The sequence below is a fragment of the Microtus pennsylvanicus genome, chromosome 5, assembly GCF_037038515.1.
Source record: "Microtus pennsylvanicus isolate mMicPen1 chromosome 5, mMicPen1.hap1, whole genome shotgun sequence".
Classification (NCBI taxonomy): domain Eukaryota; kingdom Metazoa; phylum Chordata; class Mammalia; order Rodentia; family Cricetidae; genus Microtus; species Microtus pennsylvanicus.
The window spans coordinates 119,394,940-119,418,024 of NC_134583.1; the positions used below are offsets into that span (position 1 = coordinate 119,394,940).

At 43.0% G+C, this 23,085-nt stretch overlaps 1 protein-coding gene across 4 annotated transcripts; it reads left to right on the top strand.

Annotated features, from left to right (window-relative positions):
- The first annotated feature begins 828 nt into the window (after positions 1 to 828).
- Ccnj (cyclin J) lies at positions 829 to 20,474 on the top strand. Of its 4 annotated transcripts, none has more exons than XM_075974061.1 (6): positions 829 to 1,006; positions 1,544 to 1,653; positions 6,744 to 6,954; positions 16,549 to 16,848; positions 16,934 to 17,093; positions 17,653 to 20,474. In XM_075974061.1, the coding sequence occupies exons 2-6, from the start codon at positions 1,585 to 1,587 to the stop codon at positions 18,050 to 18,052; spliced, it is 1,140 nt and encodes a 379-aa protein (XP_075830176.1). In that variant the 5' UTR covers positions 829 to 1,006; positions 1,544 to 1,584; the 3' UTR covers positions 18,053 to 20,474. The 4 variants fall into 4 exon arrangements, with proteins under 4 accessions (XP_075830176.1, XP_075830177.1, XP_075830179.1 ...); XM_075974062.1 differs by having other exon boundaries at positions 16,967 to 17,093; XM_075974064.1 differs by having other exon boundaries at positions 16,970 to 17,093.
- Positions 20,475 to 23,085: the final 2,611 nt, after the last annotated feature.

The following is a 23,085-nucleotide window of genomic DNA, read 5'->3' on the forward strand; positions in this document are numbered from 1 at the left end:
GTGCTCCTCATTTTGTAGAAGCCCCTTATCACCCTTCCTCTTTCTAAACAAAACATTCAAAGGAAGGGGTGCGGTCTCATGACTTCTGTTTAAATACTGAAGTCACTGTATAGGCTTTGGAAAGTTGGGGGACTACTGTCCCAGCTGACCACCTACTTTGTGGCGGTCCACCAAACACTTCCAAATACAATTGATGGGGTTTCTGTTACTCACATTCCAGCTCCATCAACACCTTAATCGCTGCTGGAGTGTTTCCAGAGTTTGGGGTTTCTTCATTGACCACCGCAGATGGCCAATTACATTCATTATGGATTTGACAAGCCACGTTACTAAAGATGTTAATTCCACTCACAACTCTTTGAGAATCGCCGAAGCAAATGCAACGAGAAGAACTGAATTAGAGCGCTAAAAGAATACGGGGTTGAGAGTAGGAACTGGAGCAGAGTTTGTCAAGCCAAGCGGCTCAGGGACTGTGGGAACAGCTAAAGTCTATTTGAAAGGGGGCGGGAGGGGGCGGGAGAGCAGCCCCTCTAAGGGAGAGGCAGCGGGCCAGGTCCCCGCTGCCAAGGTTAAGCACAGGGCCGAGGCGACGCAACTTTCTTTGCCCGCGCCCGGGACCCATCGAGGAAGGCTCGCTGCAGGTGAGTGGCCGCGGGGGCCGCCAGACTCCAGGGGCCGCAAAGCCGAGCAGCCCGGGCTCTCCGCGCCTGCCGGGCGGGGGCCGCAGAGCCGGAGTCGCACCTGGCGCGGCCCGGCCGCCGATTGGCCGGCGCCGGGCGACCCCGCTGTATCGCGAGAAGAGATTGGCAGCGCGGGGCGGCCCGTGCCCCCGCGCTGGCTTTGTACGCCTAGCCGCCTGCCGGTCCTTTAACAATGGGCGGCGCGAGCGGCCCGGTGCTGGGCCCTAGCTGAGACGGGGGCTCCGCGGCCGACCGTCCGCGGCATGAGCGCTGCCCGCGCCCCGCGAACACCGGCCGGGCTGGGGCTGTGAGGGCCGCGGGTCCCGGTAAGAAGCCGCGCGAGCCGGGCAGGCTTGGCCGGGTGGGCAGCGTCGCGAGGGGAGGCGAGGCGCCTGGCACGGCCGACCGGTCGGCCTTTTGTTCGCCGCTCGGGGGACGCGGCGCGGCGGCTGGCTGTGCCTCAGACCCCGGGGTGGTGGAGCGCGCCCGGGCTGCCCGCGCGGACCTGGCCGAGCGCTGCTCACCCTCCATTCCTGCCGCGTCCGGACTTTGTCGGCTGTGCAGGACGGCGGCGTTCGAACCCGGGACTCGGAGAGCCCGAACCCGGCCGTGCCGCCCCGAGCTCCCCAAGCTTGCACCTTCCCGCGGCTCCTCCGGCTGGCGGTCGCAGGCTAAGCCTGCGCCTCTGGCTGGGGAGATCGGGCCTTGCTGGCCTTGGAGGATGGCTGCTTGGGGTCGGGTCAGGTGAAGATGAGCAGCCGCGCGGGGTGACCTAAGGTCACGGCGCTGGTGATGGGGACGCGGAGGGTCGTGTGGGGGGGGGGGGATGCTGGCGGTGACCGCGTCTGGGGCGTGTCTTCCAGACTGAAGCTGAGGCGTCTGGCCGGGCGCGCCGCCGGCTTCCATGGAGCTGGAGGGGCAGTGGTGGCGAGGACAGCTGGCTGCGGATATTCACCAGGCGCTTCGGTACAAGGTAACCCCGAGGCCCGACCTTCCTATCCCTGCTCTTGTGCTCCCTGGAAAGGCAAATTGGGTTCTTGACTCTACTTTACAGGGCAAAGAAGACGAGTGCTCTTACTTGTCAGGGTTAATTAACCTCTTCCTTCCCTGGGCTGCATCAGAAGAACCTGTAACTGTGGAGAGGAGTGGGGCGTGGTAGTTGGGAGAAGGAAGGTGGAAACGATGTTCCCATGTTGCCAGGTGGAGCATGGATTTGATTTTATACACACACACACATACATACATACACTCTGACTTTGTATCGAGTGAACAGCCGTCTTTGCTCTCTGCTGCATGCAGCTGTTGTAAGCCACAGTTGGGCATAACTCAGCTCCACTGCCTTTCCTCAAACTTGGTGTGAGACTTCAGACTACTTTTTTCTGTTTCTCTGTTTCCTCTGTAAGAGGAGAAATAGCAACGCTGGAGGGTTTCTTACGGGCTGATTATGAAATCTGATGTCTGTACTGTAAGGGGACTTAGAACAGTGCCCAACCTATAGTAAGAGCTATGTGCTAACTTAACTTACTATTACCTGGTCCTTCAGATTTGAGGCTGTTGAAAAGCCTTGAGGTAGAAGGAAAGAGCTACTCTTTGGTAATATCATGTGTAGAAAGTAGATGCAGTATACTTAAGAAGCACTGAAAAAAAAATGCACTCTTTTGGACCAAAGTCTTTGTATTGTTGCTTCTTCAGGAACGATTTGTCGTTGTAAGTGTTGTCAGACTTATAGGATAGCCCTGTTTCTCTGACAGCCAGAGGAGAGATTAGAAAGATCTCTAATTCCGTTTCACCTTGGTTCTTAAGTGTAGAAAACTAACAATCAGAACAGCTGACTCTTCATTAGGAAGCTCCTGTAGCTTGAGGCTGAAGGGTCCCAGGTTAATGGGTCTGTATCTTGTGTATCTGACCACATGCAGGAGGTTGGGACATCAAGTCCTGGCTTAAGTTGTTAAACTTGCACCCTTCTCCCCAAAGCGTGAAATTTCTAACTGCTCTTTACTAATCCTGACATTCAGTCTCCAATTTCCCCACAGCCACCCCAGACCCATGTGAGACTGCGCTACATAAGTGTTCTAGCTGTGCACCGATTCTTTGGCATGTTAGGGGAAAGTTGTCTCAATTCACTTTTGATTTGTGGGAGAGAGATATGGATTTTCTAAGTGTCAGTCTCTTGATCTCTCTAGTATGTAGCAAACTAGTTAGTTGGTATAATGATACCTTTTTGTGTGGATGTGGAAGTTTAAAGACTTTTTTCCCATGGTGATCCCCATGGTCTTTACCTTCTAATATATTATGTGTAGGTGGCTTTAACCCTGAGTAGTTATCTGGATTACTTTTGCAGGTGATCTTAGAAGTAGAATTTTCCTTTTTAAAATTAGGATTTGTTTGTTTTTGTGCAGTCTCTGAAGGGGCCACAGAATAAGACAGGTGAACGTGAAGAATTTCTTCTGAAGCCTGTCTCAGGCCACCTGTTGCAAACTGCTCAGGCTTGCCTTTAAGCTCAGTGTAGACCATGGTCCTGATTTCAGGGAATGGTAACATTTTATAAAGGATTTGCACTAATTAGTAGGACTTGAACTTTACAACCTAAGAGGTCCCTATTTGTAGTGCACTGGAGTCAAGGAAGTTAAACTTTCCTCATAAATTGTCAATATCAGCTCTTAACCAGAGATTTAGTCATTTGTTTATGGAACATGTTAGTTCTTAGTATATGCAAGGTGTTTGAGCAGTGCCTTAGTGCCACAGGCATGGCCCTTGCCTACGTAGACTCCAATCTGTTTTATAAGTCAAAGGCATCTGAAGGTAGCTCTTCCCTGGGGCAGTTGCCATTCATTTGCTGTGAAAGACAGTCTCTATTTAGTCCCAGTAAAGAGGTAGTTGATGTGACCAGCATTGTATTTACTGGGAAAGTGAAGTGCACTGAGCGCCAGCTGTACTACTTTTGTAAATAACAGCTTCCCGCCAAAACCGACTTCGCAGGCCTGTCCGTAAGTGCGTGTCTTGAGTCATTCTGCTCTGGTGGTGTAAGGTGATTGAGGAGCTATAAAGACAAATGGAGACAACGGTCTTGTGAGAAACATTAAGAAAATATTGGTCCCCAGGAGTTGCAGTTATATTGGAGTTTCCTGTAGGCTAGAGATGCACCGTTCTGGGTAGGGATGGCATTTGAAGTGCTTAGCTGGTGAGGACTTAAGACTCAAGGTGGTGCATTTGGCTTTCCTGTGCTTTGGTCCTTTACGTTCCTGAGAAGCAAATCAAGATAAGAGTTCTGTTCTAAGGGACTAAGAAAAAAGAGCAGAAGAAACTGTGGCCGAGGAAGGTACAGTCTTTTTTGTGTGCCTGCACATCTGTAGTCCTGCGTAAAGAGGACTGGCTCTAGAGTCATCCGCAGCGCTCATGAAAACGGCAAGGGGATTTCATTGGACATATTATTAAAATCTCTGGGGCAGGTCAGGTAGCTCAACAGGTTATGTGAGATATTATGGGATGATGCAGTGGGTGCTTGTGGTTTGAGGGATGGAGAGATCCAACTCTACAAAGCTGTCCTCTTGTCTCAATATGCCCAGCATGGCATGTGTGTCAGCCCACAAACACCATGTGCTCACAGGGTAGTAACAGCGAATGGGTAAAACCTCATTGATGGCCCTAGGGTTCTGGGCTGTTTTTTACTAATGTTGGTAAAACTAACATTGTAAAAAATAAAGCCCACCAATATTTTCCAGGTATGATTCCTAGTCTTCTAATGTAATATTCAGCCTCCCCCCCCCAACTCCTTATCCCGTGGGCCAAGCTAGGTCTTCTTTGGTGTTTTTAATACCTTGTGATGTCAACAATGTATTGTAATAATCTCTGCCTTTTAATTCACCTGCTAGGAAGAGACTTGAGACAATTTCCATTGTTTATTCCCAGGACTATAAATTATAAAGAAAACTCTGTACTCTTTCCAGTTCCTCTGCCACCTGACCCTGATAACCACTATTCTACGCTGCTCTGTGACTTTGACCAAATACTTGGTATAAATGAAATCATAGTAATATAATAATTGTCCATTGTGTGACTTGGCATATTATCTTTACGGTTCATCCGTGCAGCATATGTCACTTTTTTCTTTCTTGATACGGGATTTTTCAGTAGCTGTTGAGCCTGTCTTGGAACTAGCTCTTGTAGACCAGGCTGGCCTCAAACTCACAGAGATCCGCCTGCCTCTGCCTCCCGAGTGCTGGGATTAAAGGCCTGCGCCACCACCATTCGGCTTCGCAATTTCCTTTTTAAAGCTGAATTGTGTGTGTGTGTGTGTGTGTGTTTGTTCATCCATCTCATTTTGCTCATTGTGGGTGATGGTATTATGGACATGAGTGTACAAATACCTACCTGTCTTTCTACTCTCAAATATTTGGGATATATAATTCAAAGTAGAAATGCAGAGTCATGGGGTGATTGTATATTTAAGTTTTTGAAAGCTACTCCACTTTTCTCTACAGCAGTTGCATCACTTATGTTACCATTAGTAATGGGTACGGAGTCTAGTTTCTTCATAGCCTTGTCAATACTTGTTATTTTCTCTTTGAGGCATTTTTGGGGGTGGGGTTTTGATAATAGCAATCTAGATGAGTATGAAATGGTAGCTTGTGGTTTTGGTTTGCATTTTTTGTAGTGATTAATGGTATTGAGCATCTCTGTACTTGTTGGTTACTTTATGTTTTTTCTCTGTATGTCTCTTTGTGTTATTTTTGTACGTATGGTACATGTCTATGATTGATGCTCTGGATTTCGTTCTCTACCATTCTTTCATATTGCTCTGAGAAAGGATCTCCCACGAAACTGGAACTTGTTTTGGCTAGACTGTCTGGCCAGCAAGCCCTGGAAGTCTGCCTGCCTTTGCCTTCCCTGATGTTGAAGTTAGAGACCTGTGCAGCCGTACCCAACTTTTTATATAAGTCCTAGGGATTTGAGTTTGGGTCTTCATGCTTTCATAGAAAGTTCTCCAACCTTTCAGCCACCTCCCTAGCCCACTTGCCTGTTTTCTTAAGGAAAATGTCTGTTTATTTTCCCACTTTAAAATTGGTTGTTTTATTACTTTTGAGTTATAGGAAAATTTTTTTTTGTAATTTGTGAAGGATTGGGGATATAGATAAGTAACAGTGTGTCCAGTCTATGCAAAGCCATGGGTTCAATTTCTAGCACTCTAGAACAAGAAAAAAGAAAAAGCTTAAAAAATATTTTGGCTACTAACCTCTTACCAGATATATGATCTTAAACGTTTCTCTCATCCTGTGGACTGCTTTTTTCACTTGATGTTATTTTTCAAGATACAGTTTATTTATGAATTCAGTGTACTTACTCTTTTTTTAGTTTTACTTCTGTGTGTTTTTGGTATTTATGGTTCTTTATTCTGTTGTGATTACCTGTCAAGTTTATTATTGGTCTTACACTCATAAAATGAATTTGAAAGCTTCCCATCTTGATACATATTTGGACACCCCCCCCCCCGTGTGTGTGTGTGTGTGTGTGTGTGTGTGTGTGTGTGTGTGTGTGTGTGTGGTGTTGCATGTTGCTGAGAACTGAACACTGAATTCAGGGCATTCCACATGATAAGAATATGCTGTGCCACTAAGCTAAATTTCCAGTCCCAGAATCTCTTAATACTACAGAGTTTAGAAACAAATTGTATAACATTGTCCTAAGAGTGAATACTGGTGATTTAAAAATTTTTGTGTATATGAAAGGTGGCAAGGTAAAGATCCTAAATGACAGGAGGGAAGTAAGGTTAAAAGACAGTGATGGATAAGTCCTGGTCTCTGTATGAAGTGTATTGTCTACACAGTTGAGCGTACTCACCAGTCTGTTCCCTCTCAACCTAGGAAGGGTGTCTTTGGGTTGTGGTTGGCTTTGCGTTTGTTTTTGTTAAAGCCATATACCCTCTTCCCACTCAACTTTATTTCTACATTCCTTTGAAGCCAAGCATGTCTTTAAGCTCTTACAACAGAATATTTTAGAAAAACAACGTTAAGTCTGCATTATGAAGATCTTTCTATAGATTAAATGTTCTTCCTTTTCATTTAGGAGCTGAAGTTGCCTTCTTACAAGGGCCAGTCCCCTCAACTGAGTCTCAGGCGATATTTTGCTGATTTGATTGCCATTGTGAGCAATCGCTTCACTCTGTGCCCTTCTGCCCGCCACCTTGCCGTCTATTTGCTGGACCTGTTCATGGACCGCTATGACATCTCTATTCAGCAGCTGCATTTAGTTGCACTTTCCTGTCTGCTTCTAGCAAGTGAGTATAAATCTGATTTACATGACTCAGAATCTACATGTTTATATGATAGAGCTATAGCGAACCTAGTGAAGTATTTTCAAATCCCAGTCATTTCAGTTTATTGCTTTTAGGAATTATATACTGTGCTTGTTAGCTAGATATTAAAAAATAGTTCTGGCATTTTTTAAAAAATACATGCCCAAGCCCTACATCCTGAAGATTGATACAAATACAAATTCTAAGCAGTACAGATATACTAGTTAATCTCCATTGTCGATACAATTTGAATCACCTAGGAGATACCTCTACTCATCTGTGTGGAGTTTCCAGAGAGGTTTAACTGAGGAGAGACCTACCTCAGATGCAGGTAGTACCATCCCATAAGTTGGGGCCTAGACTAAATAAAAAGGGGAAAGGAGAAAGCCAGCTGACCCCTTACATTCCCTTGTCCCTGCTTCCCAGTCAGCACTACAGATGGAGCCCCTGCTGCCACTGTGTCTTCCCCACCATGACAGACTGCCTCCCTCTGGACTGTGAGCCAAAGTAAATCCTTCTCCTTTAGCCTACTGTGGTCAGATATGAGAGAAGTCACTAATATACTGTGCCAGAATTTGAATAATAGGGACTGGATGTTTTTATTTTTAACACTTTAAAAATTCCAAAGGTAATTTTGGTTGAGAACCTTTGTTCTTGATCAGTGATTGACAGCCAGAAGCAACTTAGGGAACACTACAGTATCTAATGTGTAGACGCTTTGGATACTACTAAACCCCCTGGATTCAAAGAACAAGTCCCTAGAACCAAACATCTCTGACTCAAACATCAGTGTAGCTGGAGTTGAAAACTGTCTTAAAGGTGCTGCACTGTTTGTCATTCATGGTGTAAGTTAAATGAACTCAGTCGGGTTTGCTACAGCTGAAACTAAGTGGCTTTGGTATATAATCTGATAGACTCTTATTTATTACCCATACAGAATGTGCTGCTAGGCTCTTAGTGCTGAAACTCACTCACCTTGTTTGCTAGTATCTACACTGATGAGAGAGGGCATATAAAAGAATGGAAATCGAGTTTTTCTTCATTCAACAAAGTAAAAAGATCACATTTGATATAAGTCAAATTGATAGTTGTATTTGATATTGTTTTTGTATTATCCATATCATTAAGCCTTATTTCAAAGTAGTATATAGTTGTTATTGTCGGCCTTGACCTCTGATCTCACTGGAAGGTTGGCATCCAATATGGCTGCTGTGGTAAGCGCATTCCCATTAGGCTGTGAAGCTAGTAATCTTTCTAAAATACCTTTTTGCTTAGACACTAATAAACCCATAAAACTCAGTGCATTATTAGGTAGTATCATTTCCAGATCTGAGCCTCTTAAATTTTATTTACTTGCTCCAAGACTACTACCTAAATGACTTTTTAAATTATTTCAGATCCTTCGTGAAACCAGATGAGTAAATAAAATCCAGCTGTAGTGATGGCTCCCACTGCCTGTGGGTCTGGGTGAGAACTGCTTCATGAAGCAGTTAGCATCCTTACAGATCATCCAGTATGTGCCTCCTGAGCCAAATTTTTAGTAGAATGCTGTTTACTTCCAGAATATCTTTATTTCCCTTTGGAATCTGTTTTCCTCTAAGATCCAGACACATAGTTCCCCCTCCCCATCTTAAAGCCAGAGAAGTAGTACTTACACATTGGTAATTAACTTTAATTAAAGTTTTATGCTCATAGGAAATCATATATAAAATGCTACATGTGTTTCATCACTGGCTATGAAACCCTTTAGAGTTTTATCTGCATAAGATTGGAAAAAAACCCTGCTTGACATTTCAGGTGTATGAAAATCCACAAGTAATATATTTGTCTATTTTTATCCCCTAGAATGTTAGGTTACAGAATTAGCTCATAATGGAGACCTATGCTGGTCATCAGACAAAAGCAATATTTTAAATTTTTAAGTCAATAATGAAAAAAATAGTTTTATGGCCTGAGATTGTCTGCTCAACCATTGCCAAGTTCCAGCTTGCTCTCTGTGGTTCTTAGAGTATTGTGAAACAAGTAGGAAGCTAAGCTCGATGGATTGTAAATAAAGAATGATGTTAGTACAGTTTCATAAAATAACTTACATTGTGACTAAAGTTGGCTTACCAGTCACTTACCAAACTGACTAGCGTTACTTCTATTACATGGCACTACTGGAGTCCACTTCAAGATCTGGTTACTTACTAAGAGTTTTGAGCCAGACATGGCAGACCCTGTCTGTAGGAGGGAACGCTTTTGACCACCCTGCAGTGCTGACCATCATGATGCTAAGTTCCTACACTTTGCTATTTCCCTAACAGAGGAAGGGAACTTTATTCTTGTAATGTGTTAGGATAGCTGAGATGGAATTTTCAGTTCTTGTATTTAAATTACTAACTGCAATATATGGTTGTGATCCTTTTATTCTGTGGAAGATTATTTGGTGTAATTAATGTGACAATGTATAATTTTTAAAGCTTATTTTCTAGTAACAAGGTATAGTGTCTGTATTTGTTGTAGTTCGAATATGTATTGCTAATGGGGCTCACCATTCCAGAGGGGAGTAGGGTCCATGACCACGGCAGGGAGCATGGCAATAGGCAGGCATGGTGCTGGAGCAGTAGCTGAGAACTTGCCATGTTGAGACACCAACTGTGAGGCAGTGAGAGGACCGGCTGGAATGGTGGGGGCTTCTGAGACCTCAAAGCCCACCTCCAGTGACACACCTCCCTCCACAAAGCCACAGTTCCACCCTCTGGGTACCAAGCATTCAAAGGAATGAGCCTATGGGAGCATTATCATTCAAAGCACCACAATCACTGACTACTAGGAGAACCAGAACTTAGTTATGCTGTTACCTTTGACCCCCATGTTCCTGAGAGAGACTTGGTTTTACATTCTTCCTTTTCCAAGGAAGAGTGGGTGTGTTCCATGTACACATCAAAGCCTCAGCCCTCCTAAGTAAGTGATAGGTAAGAGTTGGAGCAGCTGCCCTCCGCTTGGTCAGAATTGAAGACATTGGAACTTAGATTACAACAGTTTATCCTCCTCTCCATCTCTAATACATCCAAAAAGCTTAGGATGTTTATAAACTGATAGTCTGTTTTCAGTGTTTGATATGTGTTACAAACTTGTGGAATCTAGTATTTTTTTTAATAGATTGGTCAGTATATTTGATCTAGTTTATTTGTTTACTCTCCAAAGTAGACACCTATTTTTACTACAGTCTTTTTTTGTTAATATTTATTTTATTATGTATACAATATTCTGTCTGTGTGTATGTCTGCAGGCCAGAAAAGGGCACCAGATCTCATTACATACAGATGGTTGTGAGCCACCATGTCGTTGCCAGGAATTGAACTCAGGTCCTCTGGAAGAGCAGGCAATGCTCTTAACCACTGAGCCATCTTTACAGCCACAATCTAGTATTTCTTATATTCTTTTTTTCTTTTCTTTTTCTCTCTTTTTGGTTGATGTTTTTGTTTGTTTTCTGAGACAGGGTATCTCTGTGTAGCCCTGGCTGTCCTAGAACTTGCCTTGAACTCAGAGATTCACTGACCTCTGCCTTCCAAGTATTGGGATTAAAGGTGTGTGCTATCACCACTTGGCAGAGTCTACATTTATATAATAATTGGATGCTGTATATAATTTGGCCAAAGACAGATCACAGTTTGTATGTTCTTGGAGCTAATGCTTATCCACCTACCTGGGTAGCTACATTACTGGAATTGTGAAGAAAGGGCCTGCACATTATCTGATTTGAAAGTGCTTTGTAGTATTTAGGAGTCAGATTATAGTGATGGGTTTTTTTTTTTTAGGTTTGAATCACTAACTACAAATTTCAGTAACCCTTGGTTCTCAGGTTAATTCTCTATAAAATGGAAATAAAAATGCCTAGCTTATAAAAGTTGTTGTGTAGAGCAAGTAGGGCAACATAGGAAAATTGCAGTATAGAAAGTTGAGCATTGGATGACCCAATTCTTCCAGTATGCTGTTCTGGAATCTCTAGCTTGGCTTTTTTCTCTTAAAGGGTCTGGCTTCTTCTAAAATGGCTGTGTTTGTCCATGAAAGTAACTGTTCTTATATTTTAGCTGTTTTCCCTGGCTTGCTTCAGCTTATTTGAGTAGCATTAGGCTTATGGGCAATTTGGAAGCAGCCTTGGAGATGAGGCTTCTGATATAGGCTCTTAGTGCTTATAATTTGTAACAAGTGTTTGGTTTTTTTGGCTCCCCAGTATTAAGTTGCTTTTTTTTTTACTTTATTTTTTATTAGGTCTATTAGAAAAATTAAATCGCACAGTCGTTTTGATTTACATTTTAATTTTTAATGAGTTTAGCCTCCCTGTCCCCATTGGTTGCCTTTCCTGTTCTTTCCCTATTTCTCTATTAAATTTATGGTCTTAGTTATTTGTGAGAATTCTTTGTATATTAGTATAGATGACTTTTCTGTTTGGTAGTGAAAGAATAGAATGTTGGCTGAGCTCCAGATGGGATCATCCATTCTACTCATTGTATCGATCTTCTCTGCCACAAAGTGACCATTTGCTATTGTGTTTAGAATGTGGTTTCCATGGCTGGTCTGTACATTTCCCATAAGGGAAAGACGGCCTGGTATTTTGTTTTTGGCCTCTAATTCTTTATTTTTCTGGGAAGCAGTATGAATTGCCTTTATCTTCGTTTCCTGTTTGGGTCCTTTATCAATATAATCATATGGCTTCTGGTATTTCCTTTCAAGTGAAAAAAAGCCCTGATCTTTGGTCTGTGTGTATGAACAAGTAAATTTAAACTATGCATAGCAGTTAACACAATAATGATAGATGTGAATGCATGTAACTCATTGATGTTATCACACTTATAGAAGTTCTTGTCCATTTGTTGAGTATATACCACTATGTATGACAGAAAGGTTCTCAAAAACTGAAAACTGAATTAGAATCCCAAATGTGGTGATTTATGCAGCATGTTGTTTTATTTATTTTTTTAGACAGGGTCTTACTATGTAGTTGGCTGGCCTGAAACTTCTTATGTAGACCAGTCTGGTCTTGAATACATAGAGATCCACCTGTTCTGCTTCCCAAGTGCTGGGATTAAAGACCTGTGCCACCATGCCTGACACGCATTTCATTATATTTTAAAATGAATTACTTTTACTTTATATGCATTGGTGGTTTGCCTGCATGCATGTCTGTGTAATGGATCCCTTGGAACTAGAGTTGCAGACAGATGTGAGCCACCATGTGGGTGTAGAGAATTGAGCCTGGGTCCTCTGGAAGAGCCACTGCTCTTAATGGCAGAGCTGTCTCTCTAGCCCCATGCAATTTATTTTTTTTTTAAAAAAAAACATTTTATTTATTTATTATGTATATAATATTCTGTCTGTGTGTATGTCTGCAGGCCAGAAGAGGGCACCAGACCTCATTACGGATGGTTGTGAGCCACCATGTGGTTGCTGGAAATTGAACTCAGAACCTTTGGAAGAGCAGGCAATGCTTTTAACCACTGAGCCATCTCTCCGCATATGAAAGAAAATCAGAATACAAATTCCTTGACATTTACTTAATTTTTTTGTTTGTTTGTTTTTGTTTTTCGAGACAGGGTTTCTCTGTAGCTTTGGTGCCTGTCCCGGAACTAGCTCTTGTAGACCAGGCTTGCCTCGAACTCCCAGAGATCGGCCTGCCTCTGCCTCCCGAGTGCTGGGATTAAAGGCGTGCGCCACCACCGCCCGGCCTTAAATATTTTTATAAGCACAGCTACAGAAGTCTGGCATCCTGACAGCTGCCCCCATCTAATCTGGCATGGTGTTTTCCTTTAGAAGTGCAGATTGGAGGATATAAATGTCTTCCTTCTGGCTCCCATTTTTGGTTCATTCAACTTTTTGACCCTGGGTGCTCTGGCTGACCTCATGTAACATCTTGGTTTCTTGAGCTGCGAAATTGACCATAAACAGTTTTATTTTTTTGATGATGAAAGTTTCAAGGGGAGAATATGAAATACCCTTGATCCTTGAATTACAGTGAATTATGGCATATTAATTTCTTCAAAGGAACTTAAAGCATGATATAAATAAACTCATTAATTTTTATAACATTCCTTTGAAGTATGTAGCTAGTACTGCTGTACATAAATGGCAAGGTGCTTGAAAGCCCTGATGATTTCATCTGGAGGGACTGAACAATTGCCTGCATCATTTTCCTTCTGCATAACTTCATATCATTACTCTGAGAACAATGACTTCTTTTCCTCTTCAGTGGTGATGCTGATCACGGTCATGAAGAGCATTGTGGTATAAAAGGCCATTCTTACATGACTTGAATTGGGAAAGGCTGTCTAGAGTCTTAAAGTCTCAAATTATGTAAGTTTTGCTTCTCTCTGCAGTAGTCTTTAAAGAGCAGTTTTAACCTGGGGGATGCGGTATATTTGTAATTCTAGATCCTCAGGAGACTGGATCAGGAGGATGTCAAGTCTGCGACCAGTCTGGGCAACTTAAAACAGCATTTTGAAATTAAAATTGAAAAGGGTTGATAGTATAGCTCAGTTGTATAGCAGCTGCCTAGCATGTATAAAGCTTTCACAGGACCCAGTACGTCAACAAGTGGTTAGTTTTAAAGAAGTTCACAGACTCTCTAGAGCTGGAGTAGCCTAAGGATAGGAGTTTAGAGTCTCCTGATATCAAGGACAAAACCTTCTATCCCAATTCTGTTTCCTAAGCAAACTCCTAGGTAGGCAGCAGTGCTTTTTCCAGCCCTCAGATGAGCCAGTGTTAGCAAAGCACCCCCCCACCCACCCACTGCAGCACCCTGGTCAGCTGACTGGCCTTTGCCATCTTTAGTCTGTTACAAATCTACCCCTTCAAGAAATATAGTTTCCCTGCTTTGGCAGTCTTTCTTACCTTTCCCTATAAATTGTTTATAAATGGGTAGAATAAAATTAGATTTCTAAGGAAAACAGATACTGAAATCATTATCAAGATATTGAAACAATTTTTATATATAATGTGTACTTTTGAGGAATAATTTTTTAACAGTAGTGGTGCACACCTTTTATCCCAGCATTTGGGAGGCAGAGGCAGGAGGATCTCTGTAAGTTCGAGGCCAGCCTGGTCTGCAAGACCTAGTTCCAGGGCAGGCAACAAAGTGACACAAATCCTATGTCAAAAAAAAAAAAAAAAGAACTAATGTAAACTCCCTTGTGAGAAATCTATAATTATAACTTAAACATCAGTGTAAAGTAGAACACAGTACTGAGAGGTAGAGTGCGTTAGCCCTAATCTCTGTTCTTCCGTGGACATGGTAATGTCCCAGAGACAGGCATGGGTTACAGAAATACCTGAATGCATGCTTTATGTATAGTAATGCTTGTTAGAAAATTTAAATGTAAGTTGGTTCATAATCTGTAGAAACACTTTTCTTAGGTGGAAAGATAATCTCATTCAGTGAGTAGTCTGGAAGCATCTCAGAAGTTGATGCTTCAGATTATGAACTTTACCATGTCACCTTTGCTCCTGCTTTGCCTTGAGTAAGGGGATTTAAAAGAAGATAAGAATCTTCCCCTCTCCCCCACCACCCCCTTTGCTTTAAAGCTTTATTCTTGGAGGGAAGGGAAACATGCACTTGGGTGTGCATACTGTGTGGAGCTAGGAGGACAACTTTGTGAAGTTTGATCTCTTCTTCCACCCTTCTGGGGATTGCACTCAGTAGCACCTTCACCTACTGAGCCACCTCATTGGCCCAGCTTTTGAGCTTTTTGAGACAGGTTCTCACAATACGGCCTGTGTATATAGCCTCGTACTTACTGTCCTGCCTTTGCCTTCCTAATGATTACAGGCACATGTTGTCATGCTCCATGATCTACCATGTAACATGAGGGTCAGGCTTGTTGGGGTATATGTCCTCCCACCAGGTCCCACAGTCATTAGGTCCCAAAGAAAATCACACAGAGTGTCTATATTAGGTTATAAACTAATTGGCCCATTAGCTCAGGCTTCTTATTATCCCTTATATCTTATATTAACCCATTATTCGTATCTATGTTAGCCACATGGCTCAGTACCTTTTTCAGCAGGGCAGGTCACATCCTGCTTCTTCGGTGGTCTGGGCGGGACTGTGAGGAATGGGCTTCCTTCCCAGAATTCACCTGTTCTCATCACCCCGCCTCTACTTCCTGTCTGGTTGACCTGCTTATACTTCCTGCCTGGCCAATCAGTGTTTATTTAAAATATGATTGACAGGATACAGACAATTCTCCCACACCATTTCCCCCTCTTTAAAAAAAAAAAAACAAAGGAAAATATCCATAGTCCATTTTTGGGGAATGTGGGCATAGTATTCCAGGCTACTTCTGGCTGGTTGGGGGCGCTGATTATCTTATGGGCACCTAAAGAAAATTTAGAATTGTGATCAAGTCCTGATTGGAATATCCTGTGAGTCTTGGTCATCTCAGGCAGCAGTTTTGAACCTGTTCTGGATGAAGAACTCAGACATCTGGGTCATCTGTTTCTGCTGGAGATTTCTCAGTTGGTCTTCCTTGATCAAACCTGATTTTTCTTAACTCAGAATGAATCTATAGCCTCTCATTTCCTGTGGAAACAAAAGCAAAATCTCTTCTCCAAAGTAACATATTTTTTTAACTACAATTTTGAAGTCAAGGTATTTTCAAAATACCTATCTTGGATTAATTCTGCAGCATTTATAAGTTGTTGCTCCTTCCTCAGCATTCAAACAATTCAAAGAGAGCATAATAACATACAGTATCAAGATTCTCTATTTATTTTTCATCTTTAGGGAAGATGGTGATGATGGCTCTATGGCAGCAATCTCTGACCCTGCTTTCTTCCTCCTAGAATTCAGTTCTGTCTACCCTGCCTACCTATGTTCTGACCTATCAGGCCAAGCAGTTCTCTTTATTAATTAACCAATGGAAAGCAACACATAGATAGAACCTCCTACACCACTACCATACCTAGCCCCCCCTTCCCTTTTTTGAAAAATAAACTTACAGAAGGGGAGCGAGAGAGGTAGGCTTGTTCTTTGTGTGTTTGTTTTTGAAATGACAGTGCCTGTATTAGTTATTTACTCAGTTTTTCTTTCATATTTCCTTTCTCTCTGCTATTAAGATTATGCTGAAAATCTGCCAGGATTACATATGTGATGCTGACTAGTTTCCAGAAAAAGTTAGGAATTCCTGGGGAGTGTGGCTCAGTGTGAAGCACTCACCAAATAAAGTTCTGATGTTAAATTCTCAATGCTCTAAAATGATTTTCTTTAACCAGCTACTGCACACAAAAAGGACATTTTGTGGGGTGGAGAATCAAGTAGGTAGTTACTGCCTCATTAGCCTGTATGACTGTTTTCTTTATGCCATAGGACACTGTTCAAATCTGTATACATTTTTTTCAGAGAATGGTTAAATGTAAAGGGTGGGGAAGTACTAGGAAAGACAATGTGCAAACATGAAGATTGTTCTGATGAGATGGAGACAATATCCTTAAATCTGTGTGTGTCCTACTAGCAAGACACGAGGTCCCATTTAACTGGTAAGACCTCCAAAGATCACTTTTCTAACATTTTCTCCACCCCTTCCCCCTTCTTACAAGGTAAATTTGAAGAGAAAGAAGACAGTGTACCTAAGCTGGAGCAGCTCAACAGCCTGGGCTGTATGACTAACATGAATCTGGTGCTAACAAAGCAGAATCTGCTGCATATGGAACTGTTGCTATTAGAGACCTTTCAGTGGAACCTCTGCCTTCCCACAGCTGCCCACTTCATTGAGTATTACCTCTCTGAAGCAGTGCATGAGACGGATCTTCATGACGGCTGGCCAATGATTTGCCTGGAAAAAACTAAACTCTACATGGCCAAGTATGCAGATTACTTCCTGGAAGTATCTCTGCAAGGTGAGTTATTAGAATACCCTCATGTGGCTGTGCACTGATAACGCATGTATTCTGTTGCTTAAGTTCACTTTTGGTGTCTCCACAGATTATGCCTTTCTAAATTATGCACCTTCTTTAGTAGCTGCTGCATGTGTGGCTTCTTCGAGGATTATCCTTCGTCTTTCTCCAACATGGCCTACGAGACTGCATCGTCTTACTGCTTACTCCTGGGATTTCTTAGTACAGTGTATTGAACGACTATTGGTGTAAGCCTTTTTGCTCTAGCATTTGTAGTGTCTAGTTAACATTTTCATTTGTGTATAATGTACCCTAGAAACTACTTCTCAAAGGCCTAAGGCTCTGAGGGTACTTCTGTTAGTTGCTCACTGCTGAGAACAAATAGTGCCTTGCAGCAAAGGAGTGTTCTTTGACTGTGAACCAGGTAAAAGCTCCGTGCTGTAAGACTCTACGTAGTGGGCTGGAAAGGGAGCTGTTGCATATGTGGAGGCCCACAGCACTGAGGTCATTCCAGGGAGACCTCACCCCACTCCTATCTCCATACCACTGGATTTTAAGGGTCGTCAGGATGTGACTTCAAATTCCCAGTTGGAAAAAATCCTCAAAACTCCCAGCAATGTTTCTACTGAGATGAATGACTTGAGAAAGCTATCAGCAAGGCATCACTGTTGTTAGGATGGTGGCACAGTGACGGCTACTTAGGTAGCAGTAGTGACTGCTTATGACGTGAGCTATGGCGCAGGTGGGACGTGGGACTTGGCAGCATTCTTGCCAGGTAATGTTATTGTTTCCTTTCTCTTGTCTCAGTGCTCACGATAATGATGTGAAAGAAGCGAACAAACAGAGGGGACAGTCAGCTCCTCCGACAGCACAGCTGGGTGTGTTCCAGACAGCTCAGCCCTCGCGACCAGTTCACTTCCAGCAGCCTCAGTATCTTCATCAGACCTCGGTGCAGTGTCGACACCCTGTGTCAGAGCAGCCAGGCCGTCAGCAGATTGTGTCCGCCACACACACCTCGTCTTACACCCTGCAGCCTTGTCCTGCGGGCTTCCAAACTAGTGTTCAGGGCCTGGGCCACATGCAGACTGGTGTTGGGATGTCCCTGGCCATACCAGTGGAAGTTAAACCCTGTCTCAGTGTTTCCTATAACCGGAGTTACCAGATAAATGAACATTTCCCATGTATTACTCCATGCTTTGAGAGGTGATGACGTATATATCATAGATCATAACTGACCCAGACTGCTCTGAGATGGATAGCTCTGGGGCAAGCTTTTTATTTTCCTCTTCAAAAGGAAAGGAAAACAGATAGTATCAGTGCAGCAGGCACCAGCACCAGGAGACTGTTCACTGCCTTGAATACCTAGGAGGACTCTGCAGACACTAACAGTGTCAGTCTGTGTAAGGCTGTGACAGAAATGTTCCAGCCTTGGCTGATGGTCCAAACATTTCAAAATGTTTAATGCAGCTGAAAATTTGCCATTCTGAGATTTGAGCTGTGGTAGGCTTTGGGGTCTTATGCTGGCACATACATCAAAGACTTACTGTTTGTCTGTGGACTTGCCAAACCATCTTTTATGAAGGAAAGTTAACAGTATTAATTTTTGAAAAATTGTTTTAATCTTTCAGCTCAGTCTTTTTGGCCTACTGGTGGGTTTCAAGCTCACCAGTTGCTCAGTATACTAATCTGTGCAGTTAAGAAAACACAGATGATTTTATATCACTTCCTATCATAAATAATATACATATCTGGATTTATATACTAAAATTAGGGGTGAAACAGATACATACTTTGAAATCATGATCATAATTTTTGTTTTACTTTGGTAGTTTTCCCCCTAAGTGATCAGCCCCGATTCTTCAGGATTAAGTACATTTAACTCAGGGAACTTGTAGTACTTGGAAACACTTAGCTGTAACCAACATGCCTTGCAGTGTTTGTGTGAACTACCTGTGTAACATAGGCTACAATGCTCCTGCTGGGATGAGAATCTAAAGTGGGTCCTTTGGTGCTCACGCGGGGACGGGTTGTGCGTCACCCCATGCAATCAGAGGTTGATAATCAGTTCTGTCGTCCAGTTTTCAGGAAAAGGAATACTGAATGGTGTCAGTACTAGAGTAGAGTCTGGAGTTGAGGGTGGCCAGGGTAGTACTCAGGTTGGGCTAATGCGGCACTTTGTTATGGGGAGGGCAGTTCTGTAAGCAACCTTGGAATCCAGCAAGCCAAGCTAAGCAAGCAGGGGTACTGATTTAAAATTTCAGTAACTATTTTCATTAGATTGGCTGTGCAGCTGCCCTGGGACAATTCATTATGTTGGTAGTGAGTAAAAACAGCAATAATAGTCATCACAGCAAGGGCAACCTGGCCATAAAATATTGGGGGAGGGGGCAGATAAACTTAAAAAGTAAAAAATTACTGATAAACTGTATACATTGTGCTCTTTATCCATGGAAGACGGAAGAATTGGTGGAGGGAAACTTTGTGGTTTAAAATGAGTAAGGCGTGTCTGTTTTTATAAGATAGCACTTGACTAGAAGGGAAACTGGCAGATGTGAGAGAGACCAGCAGTGTGTGTTGATGAGGACTCCCTCTAAAGATGGGGTGTGTGGCAGGACTCTAGTAACTAGCCGGTGGCGTCTGTTGGGAAGGGAAGGGCTCCGCAGCGTGATGGATTGGTAGAGGCAGCTCCGGTGGGTGAGTGCCAGTGGTGGCTGCTGCCAACAGGAAGTTTTAGGGAAATGTCCTTTCCTTAAATGAAGCTAACTTTTGTATTAGAATGCAGAACGCGTAGTGTGGACTTACTAGCCCGGTGCTGAGGACCACGCAGAGGAGCACGCATGAAAACCGTTACCCCTTTCCTCTTTAAAAGGCTGCTCATTGGATTTTATAATTCTTACCTTAGGAAAGCTTGAATTAGTAGGAGAAAGTAGGTTCAAAAGATGATAATGTGTCTTTCACATTCACAGACAGAGCCCAGCAACATGGAGTCCAGTTTTCAGTATTGTAACTACCTCAGTAACGCTATGAATGTAAGCTATTGGGATAGAAATCCTAACTTGAAACAACAGCCAGTGCCTGTGGTAATTTAATGTCTTGTCAAATGCTTTTAGTGATTGGTTCTGTGTCATTCTTATTGTCGAAGACTATTTGCCTTTTTAAAAAGCTTATTAACACTTTTTCCAGTTTATATTTAAAAAGCTGAAGAACACTGGATTAATCCTTTTGGGGGTAGTCAAATAATTGATGACTATTGCTGCATACCCAGTGCGGGAGGCCGGAAAATCATGACTATTTTAAAACCTTAGAATTCGATATAAATGGAACTCAACAGCAGTTAGCTTGGGGGTGGGGCTGTGTGGGTTTTGTTTTGTTTAATTTATTAATTAGTCTTAAAAGTTGTTTTGTTTTGAGATTACTGGACCATCATTAAATGTGTACTGTGAAAAGATTAATGATGTGTACAAAGGACTTAATGAGAGTCCTTAAATAAACACTATTCGAGTACAAACTGCAAACCAAAATATCTGTGCTCTGACTGACCACGAACAGGAGTATGGTGCTAAGTCTACACAGCAGGGTTAGATGAGTGCTATGCACTTGATTTTAAATAAAAGTAGTTTTCATGGAAATGGTCTTGCTGGTTTTGTTTTAAGTACAGGCTTGTCAAGTGTGACCTCTGAGCCATGCTGACATGCATGTCAGACTTGCAGTCACAAACAGATTTACTAAGAGGCTTCCAGATAGAGAACATTATCACAGTGACAGGAAACATTTGTCCCTTTATGTATTACATCCTGATCATTAAAACCCATTAGAGTATATCATACCACTGTGCCTTTTAACCTTAAAATGTCTTGTGTGTTAGTAACTGTAAATTTTTTTACTGAAGATATTTTTTTTGCTTACAATACGTTTTGAACAGTGTCCCTCCCTCGTCTTCCAGATCTTTCCCACTCATTTGATTCTATGCCTCTTTCTCTCAGTCTTTAGAAAAGAAAATGCGTGCACACACAAACCGAAAACACAAAATTAGAAGCCAAAATACATAAGCAAAGGCCAATAAGGGGGGAAAATGCCCAGACAGAGCATGAGAGAAAAATATTCCCAGAGAATCATTGAGTTCATTGTGAGTCAGCCCTGCTCTTCAATGTAGCTTGTATACTCAGTGAAACTCCATTGGAGTAAATTTTCCTTTGTGAGCTGTTGTCTATTAGAAGCAGTTTCTTATTTAGAGATGGAGGGTGTGTCTACTTCCCCGCTCAGTTCTGGGACCCAATCTGGCTTGGGCCTGTGTAGCCCCTATGCATGCTACTACCTACTCTGCGTTCATACCTTCCATCAGTCCTGGTGTGTCTGGAAGCCCTTGTTTCCTTGGCCTCTTCCATCCCCACTGGCTCTTAGAATCTTTCTACCTCCTGCAAGGTTCCCTGAGTCCTGAGAGGAGAGGTTTGATGGAGATAGCCCATTGAAGACTGAGCATTTCCAGCTCTCACTGCCCATTGTCTGTTAGTCTGTTTCCATCTACTCCAGGTGGGAACTTCTCTGATGATAGCTGAGCAAGACACTGATCTATTGGTTAGCAGAATGTTACTAGGATTCATTTTGTTGCTATATTTCTTGCTCCCCCCCCCCCCAGACAGGTTTCTCTGTGGCTTCAGAGCCTGACCTAAGCTCTTTTAGACCAAGCTGGCCTCTGACTCACAAAGATCCACCTGCCTCTGTCTCCTGAGTGCTGGGATTAAAGGCATGCGCCACCACCGCCACCTGGCGTTGGCACATTTCTTTAGCAGAACAATAGTATTTGGTTCCCCCTAGATCCATGGCCTCTCTAGCCCCGGGTTCTTAGCCTGAGTGCTGGGTGTGGACTCCATCTCCTGGAGTAGGCCTTAAATCCAGTCATACGTAGCTGTGAATTCTAGTAGTATCTTAGAAGCTGGTGCTTCAGGAAACCTGCAGTCTGAGCTCTTAAGACAAATCAGAACAGCCAGGTGGTGGTGGTGCACTCAGGAGGCAGAGGCACGCGGATCTCTGAGTTGGAGGCCAGCCTGGTCTACACGAGCCAGGACAGGCTCTAAAACTACAGCAAAACCCTGTCTCGCAAAACATCAGTCATCTGTCAACCATGAGTAAGCCTATGTTCACCAAGTAAATGCCATTTGTCACTGAATTCAGCTGAAGCCTTAGCATGTTTTGATGCAGCATTAGCACCCGCTCTCCCAAGACTTAGTATGTGGTTCTTTAGGGCTGAATTTAGGAAGCAGGAAAAAGCAGCAAGTGTTCTGAACAGGGCCTAAGCTTTGCCCTCTGACTCTAACCCAGGAAGTGTTGCTGAACAGCTGCTTTGGAAGCAGGTGGTTAAGACACCACCCACCACCCACAAGCGGCTTACATCTGCCTCCATAAATATGGCTGGCACACTAGAAACAATTAGACATAGAATCTGGGACTCTTGTTTAATAATTGTGGTGGTTTAGGAATCACTGTACATTCATTCTGAAAGTCCTCGTTTCCTGTTCTAAAAGTAGCAAGTACAGTCAGGTGATAGCGTGAAGACAGAAGTCATGCCTCTGGGGGCGGGTATGTGCTGCCCTCATCCCCAGCTATCTGGAGACACTGCCAGATCCTCATTGCCACCCTAAATTCAAGGAGTTCTTAACCTTGAGTCATGGGCCTCTGGCTCGGTATGCAGTTTAGAGACGATATCCTCTCCCTAGAGTTTTGTCTTCAGAGAGATGTGGTTTAAAGATATCCCACAGCACTGTGTGCATCCGGTTGACTTGCTAACCTTCCTCTAGTAGGATGTGCTCCTTTTCCTGTTTAATAGCCTAACAGGAGTCCCTTGTATCCCACACCCAGTTTCTCCTCTTACTCATTTTACATCGTATGTTACTTTTCTCACAATGAACCAAGTGGCACGTTATCGGAAGTCTTTAGTCAGATTTTATGTGTACATGTTCACATGTTCATGTGTATCTATGTGTGGAGGCCAGAGGCTTATGTCAGGTGTCTTCAACTGTTCTGTTCCATTTCCTTTAGCTCATTGACTAGACCAGCTAGCTAGCAGCTCCAAGAATTCTGTCCCTAACCTCTAGTGCTGGGATTATAGGCTTGCTTTGTTGTGTCCAGCTTGCCTGCCTGCCTGCCTTCCTTCCATTCTTCCTTTCTTTATTTTTTTATAAATTAATATGTGGTGAGGGGGGCACATGTGTATGCATGCATGTATAGACCAGAAGTTGACAT

Excerpts from the sequence above, each read along its gene's own strand:
- Ccnj (XM_075974061.1), top strand. The coding sequence starts at position 1,585 with ATGGAGCTGGAGGGGCAGTGGTGGCGAGGACAGCTGGCTGCGGATATT. Across the intron at positions 1,654-6,743 it reads ACCAGGCGCTTCGGTACAAG|GAGCTGAAGTTGCCTTCTTA; the intron begins GTAACCCCGAGG and ends CTTTTCATTTAG. Across the intron at positions 6,955-16,548 it reads TTCCTGTCTGCTTCTAGCAA|GTAAATTTGAAGAGAAAGAA; the intron begins GTGAGTATAAAT and ends CCTTCTTACAAG.